The 11879-nt window shown below is 48.6% G+C and overlaps 1 protein-coding gene across 1 annotated transcript in view; it reads right to left on the bottom strand.

The window, feature by feature from the left end:
• The window catches only part of LOC100743870 (semaphorin-1A-like), a 118652-nt gene extending 106779 nt beyond the window's left edge, over window positions 1-11873 (bottom strand). The window contains 1 exon segment of the mRNA XM_003492032.3: window positions 10999-11873. Within this exon segment, the coding sequence (XP_003492080.1) occupies window positions 10999-11125 (127 nt within the window). The 5' untranslated portion in view covers window positions 11126-11873.
• Window positions 11874-11879: the final 6 nt, after the last annotated feature.

Here is an 11879-nt window from a genome sequence, read left to right as displayed (position 1 = left end):
GCCGCCGACGAGTCTCGCAAAAATACTAAAAAGAAGAAAAAAAGAGAAAGAAAAAAAGAAGAAAGGAGGGAACAGCGGCGCAGAGAGGGTACAAATGGATCGCTGCTTAACGCGATTTCGCGTGTAAAGGTCAGCCCATGAAAGAGTGGAAAAGAAGGCCGGACGTGAAATAATGCATGGGGCATCGACCATTGCTCAAGGGGAACAAATAACACGCGTGGAATTGCAAAGAATCCAAGTAATCGTCGAAAGAAAGTTGGGCCGGTCTAACGACTGGTGCGATGGCACGAGTATCGGCGTGGAGAGAGCTCGCGTGTTGGATTAAATTAAGTGGATTAGTAAAACGGAAAGGGAGGCAGGCGAAAGTACGGGACGACAAATTCTATCGATTCCCCGACGTGCTACCAGCAGATATACATGCTCCATCCAGCATGGGGGAAGATATTGGAAATGGCAATCGAGCATCGTGGGACGAGGTATGAACCGCTACCACCACGCGACCACCTTTGTTCTACCACCGTATTACTCGCTGGTCCTGAGACTTCGAGTCATGCCGGAACAGACGGAGAACGATGACACCTCGAAATGCCACGGTCTGAGCGAGTTTTGTCCCGATCCTGCGTGCTTTCGTGTCTCCTTGGCATGCAGGTAGTCGGTTGACCGTCCCTTAGGGGGAGGGAACAGATGTGCGCCGGTCTGTTTCAATAATGGAAACTATTGGGGTTATTCGCCTCGACCATTTTAGTGTTTGGCACGAGTAACGACGAGGCAGGTGAAACGATAGGCTTGCTTCATATTTCACGGTTATGCCTACGACCGTTGCCCGTGCAAACAACGAGGAACCTTGGAAAATGAAATAGCCGAGTAAAAATGTATCAAGGAGCGGAGCAACGTTGTTTTCGAACAACGTAATTATGAAATATCATCGGATTACTCCTGATCGTTCGATCAAAAGACATTAGCGTCACGAATTTGATTCTCTCGGGTCAGGTTTACCTACTTGTGGTATCTTAGACGTTGAAGTTGTTTTCTCGACGGATCGAGCACGGCTGATAAATTCTCAACAAGACGAAGTCGGACAACAGTCTTAGTCGTGTTATTCTCAACTCCACTTAAGCCAAGATGGTCAAAGATAATCGCGCAACTTTCCTGCTACCAAAGCGCGAGAAAAGTTCAAAATCATACGGAACTTTTTCAACTCGTGAAACGCGTTTTCCGCGTTTAACGAATCGACGACTGGATCGTCCATTTTACAACGTACACGATGTTACGTACGATTTGTGCGTCGAGGTTCGGGCAACGACGATAGGAAAGGGACGATGACCCGCAAAATTTCGGGATCGTCTTGGTCGATGGCATTATCATCGTTGCGCGTGCATAACTTTGTGCTCTCTTGACTGTGCCAGCAGCCGGCGAGGTATTGATCGGCTGAACCCACGAGGACCACATGGCGACTCCAAGTTCGTGCGACTTCGTGCGAAATCGGCACCCCTCGTGCCTAACATGGCGCCCGTAGGCGGTCACGTGGTCGCCACCCCCTCACTACCACGCCACTACCACTAAAACAGCGGGCGCACTCGACCACCACAAGGGATATATGCAGCTACCAATTCGTCTCTCTCGTTTTCTCGCTCTTTCTCTCGCTCTTTTTCTTCCGCACTTGCTGTCTCGCAAACCATGTCCTCTTCAGGGCGACTTAAATATTTGCACGGCCAGGTTCAATTAGATATTACACCGAAAGTTTGACCGCACCGCGATAATGAGAAAGCTGTCCGTCCATTTGTTGCTAGCACCTAGCCGACACTGAGAAACTGATTTTTCCCCGCTTGAAAATTCAACCATTTCTGAACCACCGAATTTTATCATTTCTCATCCGTATTTCACGACAGCTCCAAGGCAAAAATACCGCTAGTCTTGTCATTCGAGTCACATGGCTCGTTTCTCTTCTGCAAAATGATCCGACAACTAAATAGATCCTCTGCCGACTACGTTTTCGGCTCGTTTTTCCTCGAAACCAGCGTTCGTTTCCTTTTTTCCTATGTATATACACTTCGCCGGCGTCTCTGTACCATTTTGAAGCAACGCGTATAGCGGGTAATACTGGGAGAAAGAAGCGAGTCGACTTTTAGCCACTCCTTCAAAGTTTGGCTTAATTAATGAAACGAAAGGAGCAGTGAATTTTTAACTCGCGCAAGTTAAATCGTAAAACGGTGGAGCGCCGCGTAAGTTTGCCAGCATAAAATAATGTGCTTTTTGGATCGTCCCGCTGTATTCCAGTTGACGGGACAAGCCTGTAAGCGTTACATTAAATTTGTACCTTTGAGCGCGATCTAGTTTTCCTTGAAACGAAACGAGCTAAACTTGATATCTGCGAGGCTTTTGCATCAACATCCGCTTTCGTCTTTTTTCTACGTGCCAGGCTTTCCTAGCAACTGGCATTCTAGCGACTGCTGCAATCCTACAGCGGTGCACACGGCCGGTCGATCGTACGTGTATCGGACATCTTAAGCCACGATATTAGGAGGATGCGGCGATAGAGAAAGAGAGAGCGAGGCGACAGAATCGAGGGAGAAATGCAGACACGAAAGGACGATGGGAGAAGAGGAGGGTGTCGGGGCGTTTCGGAGAGCCAACGGTGCCCGACTCCAAGTACCCTCCGGACACCCTCCATTTGTCCCTACTATTCCCACCCTTAGCCTTCCGCTATCTCACGACTGACGCATCGTCCTGCAGAACAGGAGGGAGACGAAGAAAGAGATAGAGAAAGAACGATCGATCTTTCAGGATGCCAGTCGTACCGACGACCGATTGAAAGGTTTCTGATTCCTGACTCGAGGCGAGAAATCCTGACTTGGAAAGAGGCGAACGGTCAACGAGCTACAAAGGTGGATATGAATGGGGCCGATTTTTAAATGCACCGGCTTGCCCCGCTCGTTATCGAATATCCCGTAATTCTCTCTAAAAACGTTCCTCTCACTCTCTCTCTCTCTCTCTCTCGCTAAATCGCGCTACCCCTCTGTCGTCGTGTTGCCCCCGACCATATAAATTCGCACAACGAATCGCGAAAAACCTATAGCGAAACTGTAGTTTCACGCGGTGTAGTTTGTCGAGGTACGTGATACGACGATGGAAGAAACACCGTGTTACCGGAAGCAGCGGAAAAAACACGAGACCGACTTCAGCCACGCGAAAAGGGAAACCTCGGAAGTGTAAACTAAAAACGAAACAAAAGTCGAACGTTTCAGAAGTTAATAGATAGAAAGCAAAGTGGATCGGAAAGGACACTGGTTAACAAGAAACCATCGGAGGTACCGTTCGTGATTTCATCAAGCACTTTCGAGATAACGGAGGAGAAAATTAATAACACGAGGAACGTACGTGTATATCGAACTAATGTTTCAACCGACGGATCGTGTACACAGCCGTACGATCAGACAAGATACGCGGCACGGTGACGCATCCTGCGGGATACTCGAGAGACCGATCGATCTCGCTGGACACGAGTCACCGGCTACGGCAATGACCGCTGGCGAAGGCTCGGTAATATTTTCGTACCCTATTAACGAGATAACCCAATATTTTTAAAGCGATATTTGAGAGAAAATCTGCCAAGTTTGTACGGTCGGTGAAACAGTCACGACATAAAATACCAGGATATCGTACTTATCTTTATCGTGTTACAACGATTGCGGTAATTATCGTCGTAAATAACACGGAACGGTATCGTTCTGGAAAGTCTCTTAGATTTACGACAAACAGGGTCGTAATCCAAAAACGATTTTGGATCCTGTCGAAGTTAATTAACCTAATACGCGGTTGCGGTTTCCTATGAAATTTCCATGAAATTGGCCGAGAAAGACTACTACCATGGATCGCGCTCGAGCTTCCCGGGTTAATGGAAGAGTTTCATTAATAGTTGATAGGGAATCGTAATAGAAAAATGATTATCCGATAAATATGGAGAATAGACCAGTAACGTGTCAAGCGCGTGGTCAACGACGAGATCGGACATCGCGATAGGAACTATACCACACGACTCGGAAAAGTTTTCCCCAAAAGCTCGTTGGGGCTTGTAAGTTTGGCTCTCGGTATCTTCCGTAAAAGCGCTTCTGTTCCCTAATTAACGCACGAAAGCACACGTCGAGGGGCAGATCGTCAGAACCAACTTTAAAGTCGTTCTGGGATCTTGTGTAATCTGTGCGAGGGAACATTTCCTCGGTGAAACGACTTTTACGCTTTCCCGTGACTTTGAAGGAAAAAGTCGGAAGAAAATTCGCAAAAATTCGTTGGCGTTTATCGCGTTTCAACGACGCCGATACCGATTAGATTTCGAAAAGATGTATCCCGCTCGGATTCTTCCGACTAAAATATCTTATCGCGCGAACAAAATTTATCAAGAAATTAGAGGCGCTCGGTCGAAACGATAATAATCGTAATTTCGCGTAAACTTTCTCGAGTCGCCGATGAAAAGCTTTTAAAGAACTTAACGATATACTTGCGAAGAAACTAAAAGGGGGCCGCCGACTCAAAAGGAGAAACGGGGAGAGAAGGCGTTGTAGAGTGAGGAAACGGAGGGCTGGAACCGAGTAGACAGAAGCTCCAAGTTTAGAAACGCAATAGAAAGAGAAACGAGGCGGGGGTGGAAGGAGGACGAGAGCCACTCGTATTGATCCAGCAGATACGCTCGATTAAACCGCAAATTGCAACGGATTGGCGTAAGTTACAACGTACTAAGACTACTAATACCGAGTACGGTGCTTTCACGATGTTGCCGGAAGCTGCTGATAGCGACGGCATCTGAAAATCAACTGACGTGTCTGCCTCGTTGCTGCGTATATGCAAGTTCCGTGTGTTCTACGAATACGCGTGTCCGCGGTTCGAACGAAACGGAGACGGGACGTTGACGCCAACTTCCAAACTATCGGATAAACTCGACGCAACCGAGCATCGGTTTACCCGTCACCGTCGTTTCATCGACCGCGATTTAAAGAATCGTATAATCCCGCTGTAAAACCAGCGAGCATCCAACCAAGAATTCAATTCGAAATTCGATTAAGGACGACCCGAACAAACCCGCGAAACTAAAGGAGCGTATCAGCCAGCCTGTATCTGGTGCACCGTGCACGAGCCACACCGGTATACACGCGGAAAAGAACGGAGACGACCAACGTACGTTCAGCAATTATGTCACGGAAAAATCTCGAGCGAAAATCAACAATGGAGAAAAACCGATGTAATTGAGTTTATGAAACTTGTTCTCCGAACGACGAGATGTCACGTACGTATGTCCTCGCCTCGCCTTTTTTATCTTGGTATCCTATCTGTCTCCTTTCTCCCGCTGTTTAGCGGTTACCTCTCGCTTTAACCTTTCCAGTCTCCATCCCCTCGTTGGTATCGCGGCGTTAATTCGTCGTCGCGCTGAATTAATTACACGCCGTTTTAGATACCGAAGTCTGTCTATTTGGGAAATCGCTATTTACCTTGCCGCGCGCGATTCAAAAGCGAATTCGGCAATTAGTCAGAGGTGTATAACTAAATATTCAAGGAACTGCCGGTGAAATAAATCGGACTAATTCGCGGCATGAACGACCGCCGAGTTAATGCCCCGTAAATTATCCTTCCAACGAGAAGAAATTTATAACGGTCTGTAATATTGAACGCGTCTCGTTCGAATAGCGGAATCCAAGCGGTGTCGATCCAACGTTTTAAAAATCGATTCTTTCTTCGAGATCTCGCATGCTCGCTGCTTTACAACTGGCAGGGATACGCTGCGTCGATGATGCAATTCTCTCCATTGAATTTCTGTACCACGGATATTTTCCGCAGAAACAACTCCCCCCCCCCCTCCCCTGCAAGAATCAACTTCATAAACAGTCGATAGAGAAGGGTTGTTTACACCGTAAACTACGCCTTTCATGCCAACAGTATTGCGCATAAGAAGGGAATACGTGCTACGTAAAATCCGCGTTTACACCGATATATCGAGTAAAGGGTGAACAATATTTGCGAGCAAGTAGTACATGGGTAGATATACAGCGATGTTAAAAATTCCTTGAAATTCGCGCACGTAGACGTAAGTACATCCGGGAAAGTTGTCTCGAATCGACGACGTTATTTTTATCTCGTGGTATGTCGTTCGATTTATTTGGAACGTGGTTAGGTTTGATTGGCGAGCGTGACACACGTCGGACAATTCGAGTTTCGCATTAAACTAGACCGTACTACTAATGGTCCTTTTCGTTTCACCCTGTTCGAGTAAGCTCCTCCCCTAGACTATGGATTGCCACGCTGCTTTCGGACCCAAATTGATTGGACTGTGAATCGTCCGGTTTGAATTATTCATACTTTGTCCGCCGATAAACCAATTTCTGTAGCAACCGAATCGAGGAGGAAAAGATCGGCTCGCCACGCGACGCACGAACGACCAACATCGAGGAACAAAGAGCAGAATGGGAAGCCAACGATGGAAGCTCGATCGTCGAATGAAAAGTGAAGAAAGGAAGAAGAGTGCGTCGAAAACCCGAGCAGCAGCGGCAGGTCAGTTAACTTTATCGGAGAGATCATCGGACGACCTACAATGACGTTTAATTTTATCATTCGATCCAACGACACGGAAGGTACCTTCGAGAGGAAAAATACACAACATCGCGTTATTCCGCGGGTTTATCGAGCTTCGATGACTCAAAGCTGCGAAGAAAAAGAAAGGTAACGAAGTCTCGTTGGCCTCTTCCTTCCTCTCTCGTTTTCCAACGCGTCTCGTTATCGGCTCTCTCGCCATTCCAGACGCGGTATTTTAATTTGTAGGTTAAGGACACGCGAACAATTAGGCACGAGTCGTCAACTGTGATAATCTAATTTCATCTAATTGATAGTCTCAACGACGCGATAAAGCCAATTCCGTCTGCGATAATAAAATGAAAAAGACACGTTTGAAAGCGTCGAGCAAAGAGAGAGAGAGAGAGAGAGAGAGAGAGAGAGAAAGAGGGGGATGATAGGATAGAAGAGAAGAACGAAGAGAAGAAGGAAATGATATTAACGCACCGAAGTCCGCGATCGCTTTAAAGCCCGTGGTCGATGGCGAACGTTATGAGAGGAGTCAATACAACGAATTCGAATAACTTTCTCGAGCGGTGTGCGCCAGCAGCATCCCGATATTAAAGAATTGGCCAAGTTTCGAGTCGATAATAAAATCGCCAACTAATCGTCTATCCATCGGTGGAAAGGGACGCATTACGCGGCGAATCGTCGCAAACGACGCGAGAGGAACTCCATCCAAGTTTCGCGAAGGCAATCGTATTTACGATGGTTCCTCATCCCCGAGCCAGGTCGAGTCAACACCCGCGATAAGAGGACACTTTTACTTGCACTCCAACGAAGAAACCGCTCCCGGCAGCCGCTGCTTTTGACCTTTTGCTTTCCCGGATCGAGCATGGCAAGGGGGGATCTTCTCGACAAAAGATTTATGAACCCCTCGGCAATGCCAGTATGCTACTTATTCTATCGTCGAGTACACACTCGACGTTCACAAAAAATGCGGGGGCGGTATGTACACGCGACCGATCCTCAAAGAGAAATCTTAAAAAGGACCGACCCCCGTTTCGTATCGAATCGATCATTTCCAGGCTCGCTAGCTCGTATACCTCGCCAATTGTTTGACATTAATACGCGCTCACCGGATTCGCCTTCATTCGCTCGCGTTAACTCACCTCTGTCTATCTGCACCGAGAATCATCGCTGTATCGCGATCAGACGTCCATCGTGTGTGTGTGTGTGTGTGTGTGTCTCTACCTCTCTCGCTCTCTCTCTCTCTCTCTCTCTCTCTCTCTCACCGACTTTGCGAAATCGAAAGACGAAAGTTCCCTTTCGTTTCTTTGCGCGGCGTGTCGATCACCACCTACCTACTGACATTTCGAACCTGCGGAAGTGGAATTACGTTCGACGGTTCTCGAACGCGTAGCCAATTGACACGATTCCCAGTAATTTTACCCGGTGGTTAGAACCGAGGTCGGGTTATACGTGCCAGGTCGCGAACACGGTATACTGAAACTAATCATAATGTATCCTCATCGGTTGGGGGCAGTGCTATGATTGGTCCGTTGCGGTATTCCTCGCTGCCAGATAAAGTTACCGTAATATGGATTAACTGCCCGGTATAGCTCGTATTCCGATTCGACGCTCGTATTCGCGACTGGGATGCAGTAATGAACTCGTAACCAGCGTTGCTATCAACCGCATCGAGATTCGCGGTGTCTTTTAATAACGTATTCGCGTGGAATAACATATCGCCGCGACGGATTGTTACGCGCCAATACCACACACGGATTTTGACTTTTGCGAGCATCCCTGTTGAAGCGACTCGCGCCTTCGCCGAACGACAGGCCGATATTTCATGGTCGCGTTATTCTTACCGAAGAGGAACGCGTGCAAGCGTGTACCGGCAGACGTGGCGTCGCGACGCGCGATTCGGATTTTTAAACGTCGTGTCTCCGACGGCGCCGCATGCGTTCCAGTATCCGACACTTGATTTATGACGTTTGTTTTTCAAGCGGGGCGCGGATGATCGTCAACGGCATTCGCGGTACGGACTATTCGCGACGCGATTCGTTCCCTCGCGACCATTGAAATATCGTCGTTTGTCGTCGGGTTTTGCGTTCCGAGGTCAACGATCCGAAAGATACAAGCTCGCGCGCACGCATCGCATTGAAAATGACAAGAGAAATTGGCGTTAGAACCGCGAGCCGAGACAAGCGCCAAAACGGCCAAGGAACTCCAACAACGGCATAAATAGAACGTAGTCGGTAGATAATTGGATGACACGACGTTGCTCCTTATCTTCTGAAAGCCGACCGAGAAAAAATGAGCATTAGCGATCCATGGAAACGCAATAAACAGCCGTGGAAAATGCTGCATCAGCGGAACCGGGTCCCTTCGGATACCCCCATAACGGCAATATGCATTTCCCGGTGATTACAATTTCGGTTCTGCGGCGTGGTTTTCCCTGTTGTAGAATTAGCAGAAATTCTGACTCAGTGAGCAAAACAGTGCTGTTGCCGCAATGCCAGTGGCGTATTAATAACACGTGCTTCGTGTAATTTCAATTCCCGCCGCACGTTTCGTCGCAGTGCGCTTCGATTCTCCCTGCTATTGGAAAATAATACACGAACTAAATTCATAACGGCCTAACGAGCTTGCGTTACGGCCTACCGACGTTGCATCTTCCATCTCGAAAAATACACTTTCATTCAGAAACGAGAGCCATCGATCATCTGCGTCGAAACACGTCGCTAATCGACACGATGCTTCGAAAATTTACTCTGCTAGGCAATCGACAGAGCTACTTTTTCAAAAGTTATTCGCTTCGTCTTTCCACGCCCAACGTTCGTATTATCCGTTTCTTCGACGATCATAGGCCAGTCATTTTTCACCTCTTAACGATACTCGCCCAACGAATGTGCAGAGAATCAAATTCATCCGTTCGATAATGCTCGATAAACGCAATGCCGCGAGGCGCGCGCTACGAGATCAGTCAATACCAGCAGTTCATCGGTGCAAAATTCAGAGAAGGGGGAAAAAGCGTAGCGCGTTTGCACGGACGAAAGATCCAAGAGGAAGAAAGAGAGTGCACAGAGCGAAATCGCATCTATCGGCCGACTATCTTTGGAGCACCGTGTCGCGAAGATATGCACGTACACGTGCTGCGTGTCAGGAGAATGTGAACCGGCGTGCGTAAAAGCACGCGATGCAACGGTGTGCTCGCTTCGCGACCAATTTATTTCGTTCCTTCTCTCGCCGAAATATCATCGAAAGAACGATGGATGCTGCATGTCGGTCGCGTACCGCGATTACGAAACACGCGCGGTGTGCCGTTAAGGTCGAGTACCTCGGATGTGGGACGCTCGGTACCCTTTCTTCTCGTTCCTCTAGTCTCGATGTTTCGCCCTTGACAACGAGTTGCTCGCCGTCGACACAGCGAAAATCTTTCCGCCGTTCGTTCCTTCGAATCAGAGATACCGATCGATCGATCACCATCGCACGCTCGTTACACCATCGTTACGACGCTTTAATCCCTCAAACTGTGGCTCGAGTTTTCCTTCTCTCGCTTGGTCGAGTCGTTCGAGGGAAGGCAGACGAACGAATAAAATTAATCGGTCGAACATCACCGCCGTAGATCGTTAACGAACGCGAACGATGCCGATAGCGGTCGCGAATCGTAGACGTCGTGTTCTTCCAAGAAGCTCGGTTATATCGCGCACTTTAATCATTTAAACGGGACACCGTTGGTCGATACCTTTATATTCTTTCCAAGTATCCACCTAGAGGGTACGGTTATGTCACTGATTAGGGTTTACAGTCACCGGGTTGCACACACAACTCCCCTCGCTACGGGGTGGTACAATACCGAGTGGGGGAAGGTCCATGACCCTGCACCCGGTGCAACTTCCGTTCCGCATCGTTGTTCGGCTACTCGACGCGCACTACCCGAGCAAACGAGAATATAAAATTACCTTCTCGACCGTAAAATAACCAAGAGCAAGCAGCTTCCGCGAGTATTTTAATTCGCGTTCGAGCGCGACCGGACGAATATCGTTTTCGTTAGCCAAGGATATAACTCGGTTCGATCGATAAGACGAGAGTAAAGATTTCTAAATATAGAATCGAACGGTGTACGAGAGGTCTAATTAAACGATTTTCCTCTATGCTTTGAGCGCGCGTTGTCGATGACAGTCGCGTAGCACGCCAGAAAGTAATCTCTATCGATTCGAAAAGAACAATTATTTCGGTGTTTCGCCGTGTCACAACGTGCGTGATCGATACGGTTCGTTGTGACGTATTTAACCTTGATTCGAGCGACTCGATTTGGACGGCACATGTTGTGTCAACACATCGCGACGCCATCGTCTTTCGAGCCGTCGGCGTTGGCCGGCGAACAAAAAACACCACCGGAAACGCAACACGGAGAATATGATAAGTAATAAGGAGTAACGTAACGACACTCACCGAGTTGGACGTACATCTTCGGCCTGATGTTTTCCTGCCATGCAGCGAAGACGATGGTGACGGTGGCGACAACGCACCAGCAGGATAACACGGGGTGCATCCTCGTTTCCAAGATGGTACGCCTCATCTTCTCTCGGATGGTTCGAACGACACCGAAAACGTGCCAGGATTCGTAGTCTCCTCCGTGGATCACGCAAAGGAGAAAGAACCTCGGTAACTCACGAATACCGCACCAACCACCGGCACTCTTTACTCCCCGTTAAGCACAGGCTCCGACGTAACAACGGAAGGAGAAAGGACGTGTTTCTATCACTCTCTTTTTCCTCCCTTTCTCTCCACTCACTGCAGCAAAACGTGCGAGGGTGCCGCAGTCACGTGCAGCGTGCTCCTCGTCGTTGTCGCAGTCGTTGTCCTCCAGCTCTGTTCACGCATGTTTCCTTGCGGACGGCCGTCTTCCTGATCGCGCACATTCACGAGATCGAACGCGGCGTGCCTGCACGCACCTCGACGACGTATCCGAAAATCGGCCGGCGATCGAAAAGGGACGAGGAGAGATTATGCGAGGGGAGAAAAGCGGACGAGCGACAGAGAAAAAGAAAGAGACACAGAGTGAGAAAGATAGAGTGAGAGAGAGAGGGGGAGGGAGAGAGAGAGAGAGAGATAGAGGGAAAGAGAGAGAAGAGACGCGTGCGTGTACGCGTGTAAGCGAAAGAGACGCAGGCAACGAAGAATCGGCGCACGAACGCAACGTAGATATAATACGCGATCGTATGCGTCTATCCCGATACACCGTGCGATCAACGATGTCGAAACGCACCGCGAAACGATCCGATACTCACGACGGTCGGCGTCACACTGACACCGCGCAACGTCACGACAGG

Source organism: Bombus impatiens, unplaced genomic scaffold, assembly GCF_000188095.3.
Source record: "Bombus impatiens unplaced genomic scaffold, BIMP_2.2 scf_0647, whole genome shotgun sequence".
Classification (NCBI taxonomy): Eukaryota; Metazoa; Arthropoda; class Insecta; order Hymenoptera; family Apidae; genus Bombus; species Bombus impatiens.
Note: the sequence above shows the minus strand (reverse complement) of the source record. Positions and strands in the feature narration are given on the sequence as shown.